Raw genomic sequence first — 24,052 nt, 5'->3', positions numbered from 1 at the left:
TCAGCTCAGGGCTGAATTCTGGATCTGATACACTTCTGAGGGTATAGAAACATAAATGACTGCCTTTTGTTTTCATATTCATCTTTGTGGTTTGTCTTGTTTTGTAACTGCCCTTGTTTGTAGACTTGTAGTATTTATGCAACATGGCTGGAATGGAGTCTCTGCCCTGTATTGCTGGAGTGTGTTGGGGATGGAGGATGCAGAGGCAAAAGGTAGAAAAAAATTGGCTGTGTTTTGTTTATAAAGATGATGATATTTTTTTCCTCCTCACCTGACTAAATTTGCCAGCTTAACTTCTTCTGTGTCAGAAGTTGTGTAAGTTAATTGCACTTGGAGAGTCTAGACATGCATGTAGAGCTGGGGATGGAAAAAAGTTGTTGAAGCAGGTGCTAAGTCTACAGACTAGTTCAAACAGCTTTTGTGCAGAGCTTTTTTTTTGCTTCATGTAAGCAGGACAGCTACTTTCCTCCTGAAGACAGTTATGCAGCAAAGAAAATGTCCAAATGAAAAGCAGCTTGGATACACTGGGCCAGGGGACACACAAACTTAACCACAAATGCAGCAGGTTGAAATGCAGCTGCAGATCAGTGCACAGAATCTGACCAGGCTCTTGTTGCTCCAGTAGAAAGTGCAGATCCTCAACCCCATCGTTAAAGGGGAGCCTTCCAAGGTTTGTGCCACCCAAAGCAGCAGGCTGGGTTTGTGGGCATTGAGTGGGGACTGAAGATTTTGGGTTAGCTGTAAGGTATTTACTAGAGGTGCAGAAGACCTGCATTTACAAACTGGTGGGAGCAGGAGTGGAATGATTTTTGGGGCACATCCCTTCAAGTACTTACTCCTGCATTTACCTGTGTGTAGGATGGCTGTGATTACTGAGGGGAAATGTGATTGAGTTCAATGACTGCACAGCAATGCTCAGCTGTCCCTTAAGTTGCTAAGAGTCTTCCAAAAGTTTCTCTTCTGATGAGTAACATTTGGTTAAACAACACATTACAGGCAAATGGAGAATGCCTCTATTGCTCCCAACACTCAGGGGGGAGAACTTCCTACTGGACAGTCACCCAGGACACAACACAATGGGCAGCTGGTGCTTTTCTGTGTTCCTTGCAGACAAGGCAAGCACGATCTTGACCAGAGAGATACTGAAGTGAGTAATTGGCTGAGTTATTCTTCCTTTAGAAAGTGGTTTTGGGGCTTAATCTTTCAGCAAACTACTTGAAACTGCAACAATCAAACTTCCAAATGCAAGAGCTCAGGGGAAAGCTTTACATTCCCATCCCCCCCAGGAAACTACAAATCTAATTATTTCTTTTAATTCAAGGTAAGAAAATATTTTTAATGCCCTGGAATTTAAGAGACTGAAGAAGAACTTGAGATTCATCTGAGTGCTGCTGCTGCCTAACTTTGTCTCAAGCCATTTTTCTTGTGTAGGAGACAGTCTTCTGGCAGACTTTCTGTAGTCAGTGTTGTATAAGAATAGTGAAGTTAGGAGAAGTTTCAAGTTACAAAATGCTTAGAGAAGTGAGCACATTCCAGCAGGGAAAGGAACTCTGATCTGTCAAAAATCTCTTCAGGAAGAACCATGTGTAAGGCTACCAAAGGAGCAGGGTTGTTCTTGCACCCTCCCATACTTGCTCCACTTCTTGATTTGCAAAGCTGGCTGAGCCAGTTTTCAGCTCCCTGAGTGCCTGCAGGGTGGAGTGAACAAAGCTTACATGACTGTTCCTATTTGGTCTGCAGAAGACTCATCCTTTGCCTCAAGATTGGGTGTGATGAAGCCATGAAATGGCAAATGGCTCTTGCTGCCTCCAGTGCACAGTTTGCTCCACTTACTTGTGAACTGGCTTTGTGATAACTCCTTCCTGGGACTCTGCTGGATGTTGTCAGTAGAAACACAGCTGTACTTCGGTGCTGGCTGCAATCTGGGTGCTGTAGTGCTGAAACTGAGGGTTGGTTTGGGTTTGGTTTAGACCTGTCCTGAATAATGATGTAGAGCAGAGATCTTGTAAGATCCCCAGCTGGGTCTTAGGAAGCTCTTCAGTATAAGGGTGGTGAGACACCCTGGTTGCTCAGGGAGGTTGTGGCTGTCTCCTCCCTAGGGGTATTCAAGGTCAGCTTGGATGAAGCCTTGAGCAGCTGAGTCTAGTTGAGAGGTGTCCCTGCCCATAGCAGTGTTGGAGTAGACAGTATCTGAGGTCCCTTCCAACCTAAGCTATGAGTTATAACCACTCTGCCCCTCCCTGACCCCATTTCCCCCCCAGTTTTGCACCTCTTTTTCTTTGTTTCTTAACTCTACTTAACTCTGGCAATTATAAGCCCATTACTGGGTATTACCTGAGAGTCTTGCATATTGCTATTTGTATTTCCTCTGCTGCTACCTTTATGCAAAGTAGGACTTCACGAGATGTAGTCTTCTACCTGAAGAGACTTAAACAGAGCAAAGGGAGAACAAAACCAAACCAGAAGAGTATCAGTGCAGAACACAATTGCAGTGCCAGTTCCCATCATGTCATCTCAGAGTTACCTTTAGTTGTTCAGGGTTTGTTTTGCCCTAGTTACAAAAGGAGTTGAGAGGCTGAGAAATGGAAGAGACCATGAAGAAGTCTTAGAGGACACTGGCAGGGGGTGAAGCTGGGGTGATGAAGGTGAGGAAACGATGCAGAAATTTCTTCCATGTTATGTAGGCAATGCTGAGGTTGCATGTGTGCCCCTCCACCCCCTTTGCTGACTTCCTGGGTGTTCTGGGAGGTGGTGCTGCAGCTGGACAGCAGGATCTTGCCTTGTTATTTGGGAGTGGGCTTTGGCCATTGCTTGAAAGCATGTGCATGCTATTGCATCCAGGAGCTTTAGGCAGCCAGGTCTGTTTTCTAACACTTCTTTGAATGTGAGCTTTGATTTCTCTGCTGCAATCAACCCTTTCCAGTTGCCCAGGAGAGGCAACCTTTAAATGTCACTGTCCTCAAATGTGTGGTCTCCCATCCCTTCAGAGAGTGAGGAGTGGGTTATAAAGTCTATTGCATCAACAGCTTTCCCACAAGTGTCCATTGTGTCCAGTGTCTCTGGTCATTGACTGCATAAAGAGTCCTGCCTTGCTCAGCAGAATTCAGGGTTTGACTTTTATTGGTAACTTGCTTGTAATATGTACAGAAAACTATCCATTTTCTTCTCTGATCTTAAAAGCCTCACTACTAGCTAATCAGAAGGGAAGGTGTGAAGGATTTCTCCTTCCTGCTAATGTTGTTTCCTTTCTTCCTCCTCTCCCACTGTTTATATTGATCTGGAGCTCCTTGGCACATCTGACTCCCTGCGTCTGCATGCTGATACCAACTTCAGCTGGCACTGGGGCATTGTTAGGATCTGTTTCTTCCCTTGGTCACTATTTGCAATGAAGATGTTTTCTGGAGGAATTGAATGTAGGGGGGGCTGTTTGATCCCTTGTGTGAGGAATTGAATGTAGGGGGGGCTGTTTGATCCCTTGTGTGAGGAATTGAATGTAGGGGGGCTGTTTGATCCCTTGTGTGAGAGCTTGCTTCAAATGCTCAGCCCCTTCACACTGCTGCATTCCCCTCTCTGCCAGCTCCTTTTGGTTTTTTTTCTGTGGGGATCTTTGGCCCTGCAAAAAAGGGTGAAATCTTGAAATGCCTCTTCAGTTTTGACAGCACAGCCTAACAGCCGAGCACATGTGTGTGCACATGTGTAGGCATGTCCCTGCTCTAATAACTCCTGACACTCCTGCCCCACTTGCCTTGTCTTTTTGACAGAGGAAAGCTAGCAGTTCCAAAATCTTCATTAATAAATGTGCAGGCAAGGCCAAGGTTCCAAAACCTGTCTTCAACATTTTCTGCTCCCCTGGATGGGCAGCAGAGGCTGCACAAGTGAAGCACAGAGCTGTTAGATGCTGCAAGGAGGTGGGTGCCAGGAAAAGGAAGAAAAGCAGCACTCCTCTGCTCTGCTGCATGAGGCGCCCAGAAACATCTGTGTGATGTGGATTAGGCTCTTGCTCTGCAAGGGACTCTGTGGATTAGATTCTTTTTCAATCCCCCTCCCCCAGGGAGTAGGGGAGGAGAGACAAGCTTGAGTATACAGCTTAGGAAGAGATACTGCAGTGAAAGAGTTCCTTGTCATAAATACTGATAGGCTCTAAAACTCTGCTTTGGGCTTGTTGCAGGCCTTTTTAGCTTGGATTAAGGAAACTACTTCAGGGTTTCACTGCTTTGCTCCAAAGAAGGTACTGGGAAGGAGGGTAATGGCAATAGCCAGCAAACTATTTAGTCAAGCAGTTGGAGGGGAGGAATCACTGGATAATCACTATGACAATTCACTCAAACTTCAAATGTTCTTGTAAGGCTAAGCACCATCCTCTTCCCTGCTCCAGTGCATGCTTAAAACCCATAGAGCCTCAAAGTCAAGTTAGCCTCCAAGTGTGTTATGTCTGCACAGCAGCTTTCCTTTTCCTTGCTGTAGGGTAGTTCAATAATTCAGTTGAAATTTTTCTCATCCATTCCAACCCCTGCCCTGCCAGAGCAGGATCACTCAGGGCAGGTCACACAGGAACACATCCAGGTGGGGTTTGAATATCTCTAGAGAGGAAGACTTCACAACCTCCCTGGGCAGCCTGTTCCAGGGCTCTGTCAGGGAAATAATTCTTCCTCTTGTTTCCATGGAACTTCCTATGCCTCAGCTTCCACCATTGCCCCTTGTGCTGGCATTGGGCATCACCCAGCAGAGCCTGGCTCCAGCTTCTTGGCATTCACCCTGCACATCTTCATAAACAGGAGTGACCTCACCCTTCAGGCTCCTCCTCTCCAAGCTGAAGAGCCCTCAGCTCCTTCAGGCTCTCCTCCTAAGGAAGATGCTCTACTCCCCTAATCACTTCTGTGGTGCTGCGCTGGACTCTTTGAAGTGGTTCCCTGAGGTCCTTCCTGAACTGAGGGGCCCAGAACTGGACACAATATTCCAGATGTGGCCTCACCAGGGCAGAGTAGAGGGGAAGGAGAACCTCTCTCATCCTAAATATGACAGGAGATAAGAGAGCTATCATAGTATACTCTGTTTGAATGTGTATTAGAAGCTGGGCTGTGCAAGAATCGGGCTGCCTGCGTGGAGGTGGGGCTTTTGCCTGGCCACTCCACAGCCTGTCTTTCCAGGACGGAGCACTTCTGCTCTCTGTTGGCAGGAGAGCTTATCCTTGCTGTTATCTTTCAGACAGAAGATGCTGTGTGGTGTGGGACTCTGTTTTCTCTCTTGGTTATCTTCAGTTGTGCACCACGACCAGGTTCTCCAAATGCTGCTGCGTAACAGCGCCGAGCTCAGGCTGGAAGTGCTCCCAGGCAAGGTTTAGCTGAGGTGCCTTGGGTGAATTCTAAGTGATGAGTAAGATGTTTATCCTGCATTGGGATTTGCTTGTTCAGAAAGCACATGATATATCCTTTTCTTTCTGAAGCTCCTAGATGATGGCTTGCTGCTCAATCTTCCCCTAGAGATGAAAGATGTTAATTACAGAGGACAGGCCTGCAGCCTCTTCCACTTGCAAAAGTGTCTCTGTCTATCAAGCATGCATAATCCATGAGTCTGTTAAATATGCATGTCCTTATTATGGGGTCCCCTGTCCTCAGACACTCTCTGGAGTGGCCTCCTTCTCCCGCAGGTGGCAGCAGTTAGAGGCCGAGGCAGAACAGCTGATGTATCCCAGCAGGAAAAGGGATTAAATCTCCCCCTGAGAAGTAACTTGTCAAGGATAACAGGAAAGCTTGCTGCTCTAGCAGGGAGCCAGTTAGAGATCTGTTTGGTGGTGATTGACTTAACTCCAACACAAAGATTTAAATCTTGACAAGAACAGTCCAGCATATTCCTATGGAGCCTCTCAAGTTGAAGACATGGGGAATATTATTTTAAGGCTAATATCTGCACCATACAGTAAGTGACTGTGAGGGATGAGCCTTCTCTGTTGCTTGTTTTCCCTCCTGCCCCTCCTGTGTGCTGAGGAAAAAGAGAGTAACTTGTGCTGTGTTTCATAGATCACCGCTTCTCAGATCCAGAAAGGGTGAACTACAAATTTGAAAGCGGGCCTTGGTAAGTACCTTCTCCTCCTTGCAAGATCTTAGTGGGGTGTGTGTGAAGCTTAGATAACTGGAACTTCCTTGTAGCCCTCATTTGAAGATAATTCTTGCCATTATTTCTCTTCCCATTACCGTGGAAATCGGTTAGATGCTTTAACTGGGAAAGGGAACAAAGCAATTTTCTTGCTGGGCTTCCAAGTGGCCTCTTAGCTGCTGGTAGTTCTGGGTTTGCCTGATGTGTGCTCAGAACTGGTGTGAAGTGTGCTGTGCTGTTAAAGAACACAAGCATTATTGCAGAAGGAACCCTGGTGCTGCAAGGTCCTGCATCTGAGTCAGGCCAGTCCCAGGCATAAATCCAGGCTGGGTGTGGAATGGGTTGAGAGCAGACCTGAAGAAAGACTTAGGGGAGGAGCCCAGGAGCCAGCAGTGCCCTCATGCAGCACAACAGGCAGCTGTGGCCAGCAGGGCAAGAGGGGATTCTGCACCTTGGCTCTGCTCTGAGACCTCACCTCCAGTCCTGCCTCCAGTTCTGGTGTCCCCAGCAGGAGGAGGACACAGAGCTGTTAGTCCAGAGGAAGCCACAAAGCTGATCTGAGGGCTGGAGTAGCTCTGCTGTGAGGACAGGCTGAGGGAGCTGGGGGTGTTCAGCTTGGAGAAGAGAAGACTCTGGGGGGGACCTTATTGCTGCCTTCCAATAGCTGAAGGGATCCTACAGGAAGGCTGCAGAGGGACTGTTCCTGAAGGTGTCTAGAGACAGGACAAGGGGGAATGGTTTGAAGCTGAGGGAGAGCAGGGTGAGACTGGAGCTGAGGAAGAAGTTCTTCAGTGTGAGGGTGGTGAGAGTCTGGAATAGGTTGGCCAGGGAGGCTGTGGCTGCCTCCTCCATGGGGGTGTTTAAGGCCAGATTGGATGAGGCCTCGAGCAGCTGAGTCTAGTTGAGGAGTCTCTCATGGCAGAGGGTTTGGAGTAGATGATCTGAGATCTCTTCCAACCTGAGTCATTCTGAGATTCCAGCTTTCAGACTTTTCCTGCAGTTTTCCACAGTTACTGAGTGCACATCTTGATCTTTGTACATGGAAGAAACCTATCCACAAAGATACTGTGCCCCAGTGAATTGCTTAGGCTATGATGGTTGTTTTCTTTCCCCAATGTGTTTTAAACATGAACCTTTGTCATCTTTTGACTGTTTTTGTCTGGGGTTTTTCGTTTGGTGGGTCATTTGGTTTAGTGCAGTTGTGCTTTTCTAACTATGAATACAGATTTTTCTCAGTGGTTTGCTGGTTATTCCCCCTCTAGGGTCACAAGAGATTGGTGTTAAATTGACCTTACTTATATTCTTATCTTGCATGAATACTTAACTCCCTCTTCCAGATTAAGCAACTGTCATAGTGGTAGATGAGGCTGGCACTTGTGAGCCAAGAGAAGCAAGCAGTAATGTTGTCAGGAAGCATCCAGTGGGATGAGCCCTGGGCTTATGTTTTAGCTTTGGTCTAAGCTTTTTCCCTTTCACTGACAAAATCCTGGGGTGGGATGGAAGATTCACAGCTTGTCTGTGATAGTGAAGAGCACAGAATTAGCAGGGGAGGGCCAACAAGTTTGGGGTAGGCAGCCACAGAAAGGCCACCTGAGTAATTAAAATGAGGGAGCAGCATGACCCTCCTGTAAGAAGTTATGCCTCAGCCCTTTTGTTACAAGGGGGTCCTCTACATTTCATCTGCTTAATTACACAGCCTCTTCTGTGCAAAAAAACCCTGTCCTGGTGATAGCCAGAAAGGCATCCTTGGGTAGCTGGGAGTGTTTTGTTGTACATGGCACTATTAACAAATAAGAAAACAAAAGAGACTGTGGTAATGACCAATTAAACTTGGCTTTCCGTGGCTGAGCTATTTCCATGCTAAGCAGCCAGTGTAGCCTGTAGCTATATTACTCCCTAGCACCACACTGATGGCCTGAACAAGCAATTTTAAGGCTAAACTCTTTGGACAGGAGTCCTCTTGTGTGCTTGTGCTGAGTGTGACCCTGAAACAGATCTGGTCTTGGCTTGTGACTGGTTCTTATTGTCACAGCACAAATAACAAGCACGAATCTGTTTCATCTAGCTGCTCTGCTTCATGCCAGCTACTTGAGATTAGAACAGCAAAGGCCTAATTTAATACCAGCAACCCTCTTCTGACAATGGGGAAGCATTAAACATTGGTGAGCAAGGAGCAAATTGGAACCATGATCTGAGAGATGAGAGCTGAAGCAGCAAATGGGAGCTGGGAAAGGGACATCTTGGCACGACAGGAATTCCCTCAGGAGAGATGTGCCAGTGGCTTTGGATGGTGGTGATGCTTAGCCCTCACTGCCTGGGCACCACTGTTCAACAGACACAGAACAGGAGCAGAAACCTCTCCCTGAAGTTTAGGTGACAAGAAAAGGAGGGTGGTGTGTGGTGATTGTTAGAAGCAGATCTCTCTGCACTGGAAGAATCAACTGCAGCAGCACAGGCTGGGAGGGGATCTGCTGGAGAGCAGCCCTGGGGAGAAGGACCTGGGAGTGCTGGTGGATGAGAAGTTCTGCATGGGACAGCAATGTGCCCTGGAGGCCAAGAAGGCCAAGGGGATCCTGGGCTGCATTCAGAGGAGTGTGTCCAGCAGAGCCAGGGAGGTTCTCCTCCCCCTCTACTCTGCCCTGCTGAGACCTCACCTGGAATACTGTATCCCGTTCTGGGAGGGACAGGGATTTGCTGGAGAGAGCCCAAGGGAGGGCTACAAGGATGCTGAAGGGACTGGAGCACTGCCTGGTGAGGAGAGGCTGAGAGCCCTGGGGCTGTTTAGTCTGGAGAGAAGACTGAGGGGGGAATAAATAAATGTTTACAACTATCTGAGGGCTGGGGGTCAGGCTCTGCTCAGTTGCTCCCTGTGACAGGACAAGGGGAAATGGATAGAAACTGCAGCACAGGAGGTTCCAGCTCAACATGAGGAGGAACTTCTTCACTGTGAGGGTCCCAGAGCCCTGGAGCAGGCTGCCCAGAGAGGTTGTGGAGTCTCCTTCTCTGCAGCCTTTCCAGCCCTGTCTGGATGTGTTCCTGTGTGACCTGTGCTGGATTCTATGGCCCTGCTCTGGCTGTGGGGTTGGAACTGGCCGATCCTTGAGGTCCCTTCCAACCCTGACAATTCTGTGGTTCTATATATACACATCTAAAACGTTTTGGGGCTTGTCTTCCCAAGCTGGGAAGTTGGGTTCCTTCCAACTCCTAACATGCTGTGGTTGCCCTCTCTCTGTGCCTGCAGCAGCAAGATGGAACTCGTGGATGACAACGCTGTTATCCGAGCAAGAGGGTTGCCGTGGCAGTCATCTGACCAGGACATAGCAAGATTCTTCAAAGGCCTAAATATTGCCAAGTTGGTAGCTAAGAATTTCCCTCTGCCCTTGCAGTGCTTCATCTGCACCAGTCACGGAGTTCTGTCTCTCTTGGTTTCAATCCTTGCAGGGGAGGTGCTGCGCTCTGTCTCAATGCCCAAGGCAGGAGGAATGGGGAGGCTCTGGTGAGGTTTGTAAGTGAAGAGCACAGAGATTTAGCGCTGCAGAGGCACAAGCACCACATGGGCAATCGATACATTGAGGTGGGTGGCACTACCTTTGGACCTATCCCCCTCAACAGGAGTGCCAAGAGCATGCCAGTCACTTGTGCTCTTTTCTTTCCTTAGGTCTACAAAGCAACAGGTGAAGACTTCCTTAAAATTGCAGGAGGTAATTTTTCAGGGGGGTGAGGTGGGAGAGGTGGTTCCATCAGCATCTCCAGCTTGTGGCTGTAAATTGCTCCTGCTGGATGTGGCCTTTCTTGTATGCCTTTGAACAAGTAGTTGTCTGGTGTGGTGATTGCTGTGTACTCTCCTAGCAGCAGTCCAAGATGTTCCATGATTTATCTGTCCTTTTTTTCCCCGTGTTCTTGCCATGTGCAAGCAACCTATCCCATAAGGATTTGCTCAGCCCCTGTGATCTTGCATATGAACTGAATTTGTTAGGTCAGCTTCTTAACTGAAGTGACCTAAATATTATTGATTGTTGAGAAACAAAGCTGGAGTCCTTTTGCAAAACAAAATGCCTGCTGTTGCTGTGGAGACCTGCACTTAAAAGCAAACAGATATCACAAGAGTAAATAACCAGGGATTTATGGCATTGATTTTCTGCAAATCATCTCTTTGCCTCAAACTAAAGGAAGAACCTGGGGGGGGGGGGGGGGAAATGCTTGTTTGCAGGGGAACACTGAAATACCTGCAGCCTTGAGTTGAAAGGCTGGATTCAAGGCTGCAGACTTGTCCTACAAACCCTCCCGTGCTCTCTGCCTGCCCTGGGTGACTGCGGGGACACAGAACTTGAGTTAAGATCCAATGAGCTTTTATGTATCCATGATGCAACCTTAAGGTTCTTGTTGGCTCTTGACAGGGATTTGTTCTGAGGTCTGTAAATGACAGACTGGATGTCTGAGGTTGAGGTTTTAGAGTGGGAGAGGCTATTAAACTGTCAGGTATCTAATTGATAGGGCTTGCTAATAGATATCCCACCCAAAATAACGACACTGCACACTGACACTGGGGGAAAATGGTGCCTGCTTGGCACAAACTTCTCTGCAGAATGATCTAGCTGAAAGTGAAAAGATAAGATGTGAGGGTGGTTAGCAGGTAGCTTTGGTTAGGGTAGTGTGGTAGGTCTGAGCATCAGTTGCCTCCTAGATATCCTGGGCTGCAACCAGAGGAGTGTGGCCAGTAGGGCAAGAGAGGGGGTTCTGCCCCTTTGCTCTGGTGAGACCCCACCTCGAATACTGCATCCAGTTCTGGTGTCCTCAGCATAAGAAGGGCACAGAGATGTTGGAGTGAGTCCTGAGAAGCACTTCTGCTATGAGGACAGGCTGAGGGAGCTGGGGGTGTTCAGCCTGGAGAAAAGACTCTGGGGGTGGGGGCTTAGAGTTGCCTTCCAATACCTGAAGGGATCCTAGAGGAAAGTTGGACAGGGATTTTCCATGAGGGTGTCTAGAGACAGGATGAGAGGGAATGGTTTGAAGCTGAGGGAGAGCAGGGTGAGTCTGGAGCTGAGGAAGAAGTTCCTCAGTACAAGGGTAGTGAGACTTGAATAGGTTTCTCAGATATGTTGTAGATGCCTCCTCCCTGCAGATGTTTAAGGCCAGATTGGATAAGGCCTTGGGCAATCAAATGTGGTTGAGAGGTGTCCTTTACCATGGCAGGGGCTTTGGAGTACATGATCTCTGAGGTCCTTTCCACCCTAAACCATTCTATGAAAGCAGAGGTGGCAGACTTTGATAGTTTTAGCAACACAGGATGGAATTTCTGAGCTGTTTCCACCATGCCCTTTCTACCTTTCTTTCCCAGCCATAGTGGTCTGGGTGCTTGGCTGCTATATGTTGTGGCTGCAGAGCATGGATTCATGTTAGAAAGGTTAGGTGCACAATAGAGCTTCAAGCTAGAAGTGGGTAGATCTAGTTTGGATGTTAGGCAGAAGCTCTTAACCATGAGGGTTGTGAGATACTGGAACAGGTTGCTGTTGCCTGGGAAGGTGGTGGAAGCCTCCTCTCTGGGTGTTTTTGCAGCCAGGCTGGATGTGGCTGTGAGCAACCTGCTGTAGTGTGAGGTGTCCCTGCCCATGGCAGGGGGGGTGGAATTGGATGATCCTTGAGGTCCTTTCCAACCTTAACATTTCTGTGATAGCTCAGGTACTACTCAGGCAAGAGATGGGCAGACTGCTTCCCTTGGGCTCTGAACATGGTGAGTGCTTTCTGGTGTCCCTCTAAGGACGAGTCTCTTCCAAATGATGCAGTGATATTAGGCTTCAAGGGGAAGTGCCCTCTACCGTATTTATACTTAATCAAATAAGGGAGATTGCAGTAGATGATCTGAGGTCCCTTTCAACCTAAGCCATTTTATGCCCTTTCCTGACTTTGGAAGCAAAATTTCTCCTGCCTGCTCCAGCTCTGTGGAGAGGTGGTAGCTATGCCAGACTTGTTCACAATTCAAGGCCAGGCTGGATGATGCCTTGAGCAGCTTGGTCTAACTGAAGGTGTCCTTGCCCGTGGCAGGGTTGGAATTAGATGGTCTTTTAAGGTCCCTTCCAACCCAAACTATTCTCTTAGTATGTGAATTTTTGTATGGCTGCCTAGACTCCAGAGCTTCTCTACTTCTTCTGTTGAAGGCACTTCCAACGAGGTGGCACAGTTCCTGTCGAAAGAAAACCAAGTGATCGTCAGGATGCGAGGCCTCCCTTTCAACGTAACCACAGAAGAGGTGCTGACATTCTTTGGCCAGCACTGCCCTGTCACAGGAGGAAAGGAAGGAATCCTCTTTGTCACATACCCTGACAGCAGGCCAACAGGGGATGCCTTTGTCTTGTTTGCTTGCGAGGAGTACGCACAAAACGCACTGAAGAAGCATAAAGAGTTGCTAGGGAAGAGGTACATCGAGCTCTTCAGGAGCACTGCAGCAGAAGTTCAGCAGGTGGGTGTGAGCCTTACAAACACTGGCTGCTTGCAATTCAAACTCCTGCACTGCCATACAGCTGTGGGAGCAAACACTGCTTGGTAGGGACTTAAAAGCCTCTTTTCTCTCTGAACTCTTACTGGAAACGCTGTCTGAATTTCCATGAGGCTTTGCTCGCCCTAAATGTAAGGCAAGGTGCAGGACAAAGGTCCAGGGTAGAGGAGGGCAGATTTAGACTGGACACTAGGAAGAAATTCTTTGCCATGAGGGTGGTGAGACACTGGAACAGGTTGCCCAGGGAGGTGGTGGAAGGTTTTTGCAGTCAGGCTGCATGTGGCTGTGAGCAAGCTGATGCAGTGAGGATCAGCCATGGGCAGGGACGTTGGAACTGGATGATCCTTGAGGTCCCTTCCAACCCTAACAATTCTATGATTCTATATACACATATAAAACATTTTGGGGCTTGTCTTCCAATAGCCTTGCAAAGAGCACTTAGAGCAGAAAACTTCTGGCTCCAGTGCTTTAGAGCGACTGAGTTTGTCCAAGTCCAACTGTGGCCTGTTCAGGAGGAGCAGCAGCAACAAATCTTGACCTGAAAGAGTTGTCTCCAGTCACTGGCACAGAAAAGCAGTGTTTTGCTGTGGCTGTTGTCTTCAGAACAACCTGAAGAGTTCAAAGTGCCTCTAAGGGCAGTCTTGACCATCTTCTGCCAGCAGTGGCTAAGCAGCACTTTGTGGCAGGACTTTGTGAAGCTGGGCCTGAAGAGTGCCCCTCTCCTGCATTAACACAGGCCATTAATTGCTGTCAGGATGTCAGGGAAAGGAAGTAGGGCAGAGAGGATTGTTTATGTATTTATCTAGAGACATACAGACAGAGCTTAAACTGAGGTCACTACCTTACAAAGATGATTCTAAAAGGCCTCATCTGTGAGGCAAATTATGGCCAACCAATAGCCAAGTCATTGTAAGCAAGGAATGGCACAGCTCTGTTCCCCCAGGTAGGTGGATTTTGGTGCCTGCCTGATGAGTGACTCTAATGAGGAGAGAGCATAACAGCACCACTCATTGTCATTGGTTTTCTCAAGTGCTCTCATGTTTCTTTGTGTAGCAAAACCACCTGATAGCTCTAGAAATGTAAATTAATCTTAACAGTGCTCAGAAAGCTAAAGGGGAATGCCTGAATAGTCAATCAACTCTTGACCAGGCAGGGTTTTACTGTTCAAGTTAGGAACTAGAAGCTTCAAAGTGCATCTGTTGCAGATATCATGACTCAAGAAACACCACCTGTGTTACTTGATGGACTACTACACCTCAAATTGGGGCTTGTATAGCAAAAAAATACCCTTCCAGTTCCCAGACTCTTTAAAATGCACTCTTGCAGCCCAGAAGGCAAATGACATCCTGGGCTGCATCAAAAACAGCTTGGCCAGCAGGTTGAGAGGTGATTCTGCAACTCTGCTCTGCTGAGACCTCACCTGCAGTGCTCTGTCCAGCTCTGGGCAGGAGAGATGGACCTGCTAGAGTGGGTCCAGAGAAGGGCCACCAAGATGCTGAGAGGGCTGCAGCACCTCTGTTGTGCAGACAGGCTGAGAGAATTGTGGCCATTCAGCTTGGAGAAGAGAAGGGTTTAGGGAGACCTTAGAGCTGTATTTCAGTATCTGAAGGGGACCTACAGGAAGGCTGGGGAGGGACTGTTAAAAAGGGCCTGTGGGGATAGGATGAGAGGCAATGGTTTGAAACTGAAGCAGGGAGGATTTAGGTTGGCCATCAGGAGGAAGTTCTGCACAGTGAGAGTGGTGAAAGACTGGAACAGGCTGCCCAGGGATGTGGTTGAGGCCCTGTCCCTGGAGACATTCAAGCTCAGACTGGATGTGTCCCTGTGCAGCCTGCTGTAGCTGGAGGTGTGCCTGCTGAGTGCAGGGGGGTTGGACAAGATGACCCTTTCAGGGTCCCTTCCAACCCAATGCAGTCTCTGCCTGCAAAGCACAAGTGCACAAGTGGGGTGCACAAGTGTCACCATGGTACTGTAGATGGTAGGATGCCTCAGGATACTTTCCCAATAACAATACTGTAGAAATACAGGCTTCAGAGCTCTTCTGAGAGTTGCACAGCACTTCAAGTAAGTTCTCCCAAACAAAATACTGGTTTTCAAGGGGGGGTGGGGGTGTGTATGCAAAACAGACACATATTAAAACATCTGAGCTCTAAGCACTGCTGTTGTGGTTTGGACCTGGAATCTAGCTCAGTTTTTCCTCTTCAGACACTGCCAAGGGTGCAAGCAGATGGCACTGATGTTGTGTTCAGTTCCTTTGATTTGAAGAACGAGCTAGGAGGCTTTCTGTAACTTCTCCTGTTGTGTTGGACAGGTGCTGAACAGGTACTCATCCACACCTCTCATCCCTCTCCCAACACCACCTCTTCTGCCAGTATTACCTCAACAATTTGTGCCTCCCAGCACCGTCAGAGACTGCATACGGCTGCGTGGGCTTCCCTACGCTGCCACCATAGAGGACATCCTGGAGTTCCTGGGGGAGTTTTCCACGGACATCCGCACCCACGGCGTCCACATGGTACTAAATCACCAGGTAGGTAGGCACCAGGTCTAGAGCTGCCTTGTGCCAACTGCCTGTACATCATAGAATGGCTTAGATTAGATGATCTCTGAAGTCTCTTGCGCTCCAACCTCCCTGCTGGGGGCGGGGATGCCTCTCAACTACACTCGGCTGCTCAAGGCCTTGTCCAGCCTGGGCTTGAGCAGCTCCAGGGAGGAGGCAGCCATAACCATTATGGGCAGCCTGTCCCAGAGTCTTACCACCCTCATACTGAAGAACTTCTTCCTAAAATCCAGTCTAACCCTGCTCTCCCTCAGCTTCAAACCATTCCCCCTTATCCTGCCTCTAGAATAGAGTTAACCAGGTTGGAAAAGACCTTCAAGATCATCAAGTCCAACCCATCACCCAACACCATCTAATCAACTAAACCTTGGCACCAAGTGCCTCATCCAGGCTCTTCTTAAACATCTTCAGTCCCTGCCCAGCCTTCCTATAGGATCCCTTCAGATATTGGAAGGCAGCTCTAAGGTCCCCCTGGAGTCTTTTCTCTAGGCTGAACAACCCCAGCTCCCTTAGCCTGCCCTATGTTTTGCATGCATGCAAACAGTCACAGCATCACAGAACACTAGGGGTTGGAAGGGACCTCAAAAGATTGAGTCTAACCCCACTGCCAGGGCAGGATCAACTGCCCCAGGGCAACTCCCACAGGAATGTGTCCAGGTGGGTTTTGAATGTCTCCAGAGAAGGAGCCTCATAACCTTTCTGGGCAGCCTGCTCCAGGGCTCTGCCACCCTCACAGTTCTGAGGATATCAGTAGGGAAGTTCTTACTTCTGAAAGCGTTGGTTACTGTGCTAGCTGCTGCATTTGCTGTAGAGTGGCTTCTGAGACCCATATGTCTAAAGCTAAACTAGTCTTTGAGGGCTTGGTGCTCCCATAACAGCAACTATGATCCTGCACTGTAGGAGGCTTGAACTGAAGAGCTGTGCTGAGCAGCATGCCCAATTCCTCTTGCACCAGGCAACAAGGATCTTCAGAGCACGAGCTTTGCTCTCAAAGGAGCAGTTTGTCCCTGCCCTGCTGAACAATGTGCTTCAGGTGTATCTGAGGGCACATGGCCATGGCCTTCTAGGGACAGGATTTCCTATGGCCTAAGTCAGCAGCTGAAGCTTTGGGTTTCCTGAACCCTGTGGCTGCTTCCCTTAGTCACAGCTAAGCACCAAGATTAACAGCTCACTGGCATGGAGAAACAGCCACATCTGTGCCTTTGTCTCCTGGAAGCAGTCTCTACCAGAACTTTAGACAAAGGATTGTGCATTGCCATCTCTTATCTGCACAGCCTTGTGACTTTAGGGAGGGCAGATTGGCAGCTCCCCTAACTCTGTGGAGGTGCCTTGAGTGGTTGCAGTGGTTGCACAGATTTAATCATTTTGGTGTTAACTACCAACTACCAAGTCTAAGATGAAACTAGAAAATAATTCCTTGTCCCCAAATAGGGCTTCTGGCCTTCAGCAGCATGGGGAGGGAGAAGGGATTGCTGCATCTGGGAAGATTTGACTCAGCCCAGACTGAAAAACTAAGGAATGTTCAGGGCTGGGAGAGGCTTCAGGAAAGATGCAGAAGTAATGTTTTGCAGTCACATCAACCCTTGCCAGCAGCAAAAGAACCTGGAGGAAGAAACTGAAGTGTGTGGAGTTCTGAGGGCTGTCTGCGACCCCTGCCCAAAGCTGTCAGATTCTCTTTTTCCCCAGATACTACTTTTGCCTGACTCCAGATTTTTATCTTTCTGCATATTACCAACCATTCCTAGGTTCAGCCCTCTAATCAAAACACTGCAAGGGATGAAGTTCTTCCCTCAGACTAGAAGAACTGGCCTAGAACTTAAGCTACAGCTGGCTTCAGATCTCTAACTCTAGTTTTGGCTGTTTCAAGCTGTGTGTGGCTAAAATGCCCCCTCCCAATGTCCCAATCATTTACAGCTGTAGATAAGGATGTAATTCTTTTTCCTCTCCAAACTGATACCAAGCTATAGAATCAATAAGGTTGGAAAAGACCTCAGAGATCATCAAGTCCAACCTGTCACCCAACACCTCATGACTAACTAAACCATGGCACCAAGTGCCATATCCAATCCGGTTTTGAACACCTCCAGGGGTGGTGACTCCACCACCTCCCTGGGCAGCACATTCCAATGGCCAATCTCTCTGTCTGGGAAGAACTTTCTCCTCACCTCCAGCCTAAACTTCCCCTGGTGTAGCTTGAGACTGTGTCCTCTTGTTCTGGTACTGGTTGCCTGGGAGAAGAGCCCAACCCCCACCTGGCTACAACCTCCTTTCAGGGCGTTGTAGAGAGCAAGGAGGTCTCCCCTGGCTAATACCCTTCTGAAACATCCCAGCTCATAGCAGCCTTAAAACCTAAAAGGTAATAACCATTTAACATTTGGCAGTTGACTGTTTACTCTTGAATTCCAAAAATCCCAAATAAATGTGGGTTAGCTGTAGCTCTCCCAAGTCTCATATGCTAAGAGGCCTCAAAGCACCTAAGCACCCCTGAATTGTAGCTCCTCCCTTTGGGTGTCCTTTTCAAACATAGCTATGGCTTGGCTCCTGTTAAAATGTGGGTTAACTGAAGCAGGTAAATAGATACAATCTAGTTAGCACAAGTGGGAAGAGCTTTGGGAAGGGGAGCTTAAACATAGAATCATCATGGAAGCACTCGGGTTGGAAGGGACCTCAGATCATCAGCCCCCACCCGTGTGCCATGAGCAGGGATGCCTCTTGACTAGACTGTTGCCCAAGGCCTCATCCAACTTGGCCTTGAACACCCCCAGGGAGAAGACATCCACAACCTCTCTGAGAAACCTACTTCAGAGTCTCACTTCCCTTGTGCTGAAGAACTTCTTCCTCCGCTCCAGTCTCACCCTGCTCTCCCTCAGCTTCAAACCATTCCCCCTTGTCCTGTCTCTAGACACCCTCAGGGAAAGTCCCTCTGCAGCCTTTCTGGGGGCTCCTTTCAGCTTGCTGATGGGTGCTTGGCTTGACTGTGCTTGACTTCAGGAGCCAAATCTCTTTATGGCTTTCCACAGCACAAATCATTGCTGTGCTGCTGCCTCCCAGGAGCCCCAGCCCCATGTCTCTTTTGTCTGCCTCCTTTGCAGGGCCGTCCCTCGGGAGATGCTTTTATTCAGATGAAATCTGCAGATCGAGCTTTCCTGGCTGCACAGAAGTGTCACAAGAAGACTATGAAGGACAGATATGTTGAAGTCTTTCAGTGTTCTGCTGAGGAGATGAACTTTGTGTTAATGGGGGGCACTTTAAATCGCAATGGCTTGTCCCCACCACCATGTAAGTTACCATGTAAGTTTTGCATGGGTCTTGCCAAGCCTCTACGCTGCGTGCGGGTAGGTGTTGGAGCTGCTTTGTCACCTCTGCTGCTTGGAAAGGAGTGGCAGATGGGGGGTATCCAAGGAAGGGCTTCTCCTCTGAAGTCATCAGTGGCTTGCAATCATCATTATTTTTCCCTTTGGTTGTGAATTACCATGACTGAGGAGCCGCTTGAAAACTGCTCTTGCTTTTCCAGTGGCAAAACTTCCCTTCTCCCCGAAGCTGAACTTGGCCAGGGTGAGCCATGGCTCTGAAAAATCATTTCATAGAATCCATAAGGTTGGAAAAGACCTCAAAGATCAAGTCCAACCTGTCACCCAACACCTCGTGACTAACTAAACCATGGCTTCAAGTGCCATGTCCAATCTGGTTTTGAGCACCTCCAGGGATGGTGGCTCCACCACCTCCCTGGGCAGCACATTCCGATGGCCAACAACTCATTCTGGGAAGATTTGCAAGCCCTGCCTGGACCTTAAAGAGCTGTCTCCCCTTTCAAGTGGTTTGTATTCACATTTCTCTTTGTGGTGAACATGTCAAGTAAGAGCCCTTCTCCTTTCAATTCCCAAACCTGGATCTATGATCCCACTGGTAATGGCACTTAGCCACAAACCACCTGCCTGTGGAGCCACTGCTGACTGAACTCTTCCTCTGCTTTTTGTTGTCCCTACAGAATTGGGGTTGCTTGTGTGGGAGTAAAACACACACAGCTTTGGCCTCAATTGCAGAGACTTTATCATGCAATATGCTCCTCAGAGCTTCTAGGAGGAACAGGGACCTGGGAAATGCTTTGAGAGCTGAAGGGCTAACTTCCTAAGTAGATGTGCCATACAAATCTGAGCCTATGGGAAAAATAATGCTTTGCTTCTAAGACAATAAATGGCAAGGCAGTCAAGTGGGAGCTTTCTCTGTCTCTATGCAAGTGTATGCTTGTTGGTGGCTTTAAGTGTCCTCTAAGTTGTAGTCAGAGCTACCAGCAGAGCAGCAAACTTCCTGGGTGTGGTTCCTTTTCAGTGTTCCTTATCTCTTTAGGAGAGAAGTTTTCCAGGAAACCAGATCTGTGTTTCAATGCAAATGCCCTGAGTAGGGATCTGCACTGCCTAGTCCTGTGACAGCTGTTCCAGATGGGTTTGAAACTTCTCCTGAGAGCTCCTCAAACACACTCATAGGCAGAGCCTCAAACTTTGAGATCTCAGATGTCAGTTTATCCCATTTCCAACTACAAATGCTAGTGATGTGTTGCTTAGATGAGCCCTTTCAGCTCTGTCCCTGCCCCATCCCACAATGCAATGAGATGCTGTCACTTGAAGCCCCTTTTGGCTGCTCAGTTACCTAAAGCTCATAAATGCTCACTTCCTGTAACCCTGGAGAGGGGAAGGAGGAAGCAAAGCAAAAGGATGGCAAGGGAGGAGTGTGAATTGTTGTCAGTGAGCATTCACTTAGGGCCTCACATCTTGTTGAAACACCACAAAGTACGCTCCTGGTGGCTTTTAAAACTTGCTATAAACACTGGAAGCTGCAGGGCTATGACAGCTCTCACTCTGCTGTTGGCTAACTGAAGGGAATATCAGGATGTGAAAGGTGTCTTCTGCTCTGGGGAACGTTAAGCAGGTCTTTAGCACAGAATTTTCCTCTTCCAGTGGACTTTCCTGCTTCTAGATTGGAGACTTGATTAAAATAGCCCTTAAAAGACAAGGGAAATGGCCATTACTTGAAGAGACCCTGCTCCCAGAGCAAGAGGTAGCTCTTTGTACATGACTGACCTTGCTTTGGCCTGGGGGTAGGCACAACACTTGGAGTCAAGCTCATGCTGATGGCTTGCATTTCTAAGAGAGCCTGTGAAGGTTTTTTTACTTATTGTAGAGTTGATCAGTTAATGATGACTGTACCTGTGCTGGAATTCCACAGCTCCTAATCACTTTCCCCTTTGTTTCCTTTAGGCCTTTCACCCCCTTCCTACTCCTTTCCAGCTCCTGCTGCAGTTGTGCCGACAGAAGCTGCTCTGTACCAGCCCTCCATGCTGCTGAACCCACGAGCGCTCCAGCCTTCCACTCCCTACTACCCTGCTGGGGCTCAGCTCTTCATGAACTACACAGCTTACTACCCCAGGTAAAGCAGAGGAGAAGCAAGCAGGAACAAAGAAGTCCTTTTTTTTTTTCAGCAAATGCACAAAGCTCCCAAAAGAACATTGCCTGCCATGCTCAAGGCTTGTGCTAGCGAGAACAGTTTCAGTATCTTGTTCAGGGAAACAGTTTCAGGTTATTTAGGGCTTTCCCCAAGTTTTAGACTCTTCCAGGTGGTGATGATGATTTCTGTCTTTTCCTTGTTTTAAAACCAAATCACACAGTTACAGTGGGGTGGGGTGGTTTGTTTGGGGGTTTGGGACTTGTCACCCCACAAGCCTCTTAAACTTGTCAGCTTGCCCTGTTGTGCCCTCAGCAGGCAATTGGTGTGTGCAGTGCTCCTTCCCAGGTCCATGAAGGAGCCCACTTTAGAAGGGGTGGCTTGGAGTCTGCCCTAACAACTTCTGAAGTTCTGCCTCTCTGCTTCTGTTGTACTCAAGTAACTTTTTTTACCTACATGGTGAAAACTGTTTACCTCTTTATACAAGTACTGCCTTGAAGTGTATGTATTGAAGCCTTATATAAAGCACAGAGGCATATCACTCTGACCTCCAACACCTCTTGTGACAGGTTTTTGGCTCTCTGGAGAGATTAGCTACCTCTTCCAGAACAAAACCTCTTGATGCTACTTGTGCTCTGCAGTCATGGGGCCTTGATTCCCCTGTAAGCCATAAAACATTCCTCATCTGCCAGGCAACCTGCTAAATAACTGAAGTCTTCTGTTGGATCCTGCCCAGTGCTTTTCCCTCTCTGGAGAAGGGTCCAAATAGCTGCTTTAGGAAGCTGCTGAGCAATATGGACTCTTTAAGACCTGTAAGATTACAGAGGGTTTTCTTATTGCTTTACACTGAACCAGGTTGTCTGTGAGCTGCCTGGGTTGGGTTGGTTTGGGGTTTGGTTTGGGGTTGGTTTCTTTTGTTAATTAAAATGTTTTCTTCACTCCTGAGTTAATTTCTATAATGCCTCAATGTCTGTCTCATGGTTCCAATGATGTGTTACTAACCTCAGCCTCTTCAATGTATGATCAAGACAAATAAAATCATCAACTTGTATTGGCAATATGAAACAAGTTTCTCAATGATAGATCTGTATGTTCTGAGAGCACAGTGCCAGGGTAGTTTGTAGTGACTTGGACAGGGTTTGAGTCGTAAGAGTCTTAACAGCTTGGCCACTGCAGGCTGGGAGTCAGGCTCTACAGACATCTCTCACTGAATAGGATCCCCACATGAGTCTCAGTAGTGGTTGCTTGGGCTGTGGGCATATATACTGGTAACAGACTGCTCCAAATCCCCAGACATCCTTGTCATAGTCTTGTCTAGCCAATACAGCTATACAATTCCCAGGGAACATTCCTATATAGCTTCTGTGCCAAGGGCAGTAGAGGCTCCAGAACTAGAGCCCACCTGGAGTACTGCATCCAGTCCTGTAGTCCCTATTACAGAGAAGATCTGGAGGTGCTGGAAGGTGTCCAGAGAAGGGCAACAAAGCTGGGGAGGGGTCTGGAGCACAGCCCTGTGAGAAGAGGCTGAGGGAGCTGGGGTTGCTTAGCCTGGAGAAGAGGAAGCTCAGGGGAGACCTTCTTGCTCTCTCCAGCTCCCTGAAGGGAGGTTGTAGCCAGGTGGGGGTTGGCCTCTTCTCCCAGGCAAGCAGCCCCAGAACAAGAGGACACAGTCTCAAGCTGTGCCAAGAGAGAGAGGTTTAGGCTTCTATTAGGAAGAAATTCTTCCCAGCAAGAGAGATTGGCCATTGGAATATGCTGCCCAGGGAGGTGGTGGAGTCCCCATCCCTGGAGGTGTTCCAAAAAGGATTGGATGAGGCACTTGGTGCTGTGGTTAAGTTGATTAGATGGTGCTGGGTGATGATCTTGAAGGTCTTTTCCAACATGGTTAATTCTATTGTTAAGTCTCCTCAGAGCCTTCTCTCCTTCAGACTAAATTGTGGCCCTCTGGTATCTGAAGGGGACTACAAGATAGCTGGGGAGGGACTTTTGAGGGTGTCAGGGAGTGATAGGACTCAGGGAATGGAACAAAACTAGAAATGGGGAGATTGAGCTTGGATGTTAGGAAGAAGTTGTTCCCCGTGAGGGTGGTGAGAGCCTGGCACAGGTTGCCCAGGGAGGTGGTGGAAGCCTCATCCCTGGAGGATTTTAAGGCCAGGCTGGATGTGGCTGTGAGCAAGCTGCTGTAGTGTGAGGTGTCCCTGGGTATGGCAGGGGGGTTGGAACTGCCTGATCCTTGAGGTCCCTTCCAACCCTGACAATTCTATGACCTGTGCCTCTCTGTTGGAAAAAAGCAGGTGAAATTCCTGCAGTCAGCTTAGCTCTTTCCATGTTGTGAGATTCTGCTTTTCTACCCCAGAGTAAATGTTTGACCTGTAGGCAGATTGTATATGCTCTGAGAGGAGCAGTGGTTCTTTGTACTTGGTATGCTGAGTTTGCTTGGTTTGGGGTTTTATTTGTGTGGGGGGGGGGTTGGTTGATTGTAGGTTTGGGGGGTGGGGGTGGTGGTGTTTTTGTTTAAGCTTTGTTGCTTTTCAGGTAACTTCCTTCCTTGTAAGGGAAGCAGTTGGGTCCCTTTCAGGTAGTAATCAGAGCTCTCTTAAGTGGAGTTTTTTTTTCCCTGATTCTGACATTTCACTCCCAAAAATGCCAAGCACGTGGAGCAGGCAAGAGTGGAGTATCCTCTGTGCTAAATGGTGCATTTAAATGCATGCACATGGAAAAGCAATACAGGGCTGGTGGCTAATGGTCACACAATGCTTCATAAACCCAGCTAGTCAATGCTTAAGGAAATAAGGAAAGGTTCTTTGACCTGCTGCCAAAAGGTTCTGCCACGTGTGGTTTGGGAGGTCAAGTTGCTTTATAATAGCCAATTCCATCCTCTACATGGTGGTGTGCAGGGAGGCATTGCTTTGGTCTTCAGTATCTACCAGAAAGAAGAGTGTGTCCAAGCAGGCTGAGGGAGGCTCTCCTTCCTCTCTACTCAGCCCTGGTTAGACAACATTTGGAGTATCCAGTTCTGGGCTCCCCCGTTCAAGAGGGACAGGGAACCGCTGGAGAGAGTTCAACAGAGAGCTATGAGGAGGGTTAAGGGACTGGAGCATCTCTCTTATGAGGACAGGCTGAGAGACCTGAGGCTGTTTTGTCTGGAGAAGAGAAGGATGAGAGGGGACCTGATCAATGTCTACAGCTACCTGAAGGGTGGCTGCCAGGAGGATGGAGCCAGGCTCTTTTCAGTGATACCCAGTGACAGGATGAGGAGCATAAACTCAATCACAGCAAATTGCACCTCAACATGAGGAGAAACTTCTTTACTGTGGGGGTGCTGGAGCCCTGGAGCAGGCTGCCCAGAGAGGTTGTGGAGTCTCCTTCTCTAGACATCTTCAAAACCTGTCTGGACTTGTTCTGTGTGACTTGCCTAAAGTAGTCTGGATTTGCAGGGGTGGGGGTTGGGCTGGATGATCTCTGGA

The 24,052-nt window shown here is 48.3% G+C and overlaps 1 protein-coding gene across 2 annotated transcripts in view; it reads left to right on the top strand.

Annotated features, from left to right (window-relative positions):
* The window catches only part of ESRP1 (epithelial splicing regulatory protein 1), a 64,890-nt gene that overhangs the window by 5,686 nt on the left and 35,152 nt on the right, over positions 1–24,052 (top strand). Inside the window, exons 5-13 of one of the 2 annotated variants that reach the window (XM_054167233.1) lie at positions 5,818–5,916; positions 6,018–6,072; positions 9,335–9,445; positions 9,535–9,667; positions 9,752–9,794; positions 12,249–12,550; positions 14,898–15,116; positions 18,239–18,437; positions 20,402–20,570. In XM_054167233.1, coding sequence (XP_054023208.1) covers positions 5,818–5,916; positions 6,018–6,072; positions 9,335–9,445; positions 9,535–9,667; positions 9,752–9,794; positions 12,249–12,550; positions 14,898–15,116; positions 18,239–18,437; positions 20,402–20,570 — 1,330 coding nt within the window. Of the gene's footprint in view, positions 1–5,817; positions 5,917–6,017; positions 6,073–9,334; positions 9,446–9,534; positions 9,668–9,751; positions 9,795–12,248; positions 12,551–14,897; positions 15,117–18,238; positions 18,438–20,401; positions 20,642–24,052 lie in introns of those variants that run through there. The other variant, XM_054167234.1, reaches the window with a different exon arrangement.

The sequence above is a fragment of the Dryobates pubescens genome, chromosome 14 (assembly GCF_014839835.1).
Source record: "Dryobates pubescens isolate bDryPub1 chromosome 14, bDryPub1.pri, whole genome shotgun sequence".
In the NCBI taxonomy this organism is placed as follows: Eukaryota; Metazoa; Chordata; class Aves; order Piciformes; family Picidae; genus Dryobates; species Dryobates pubescens.
This window is presented reverse-complemented; position numbering and strand designations above follow the sequence as displayed.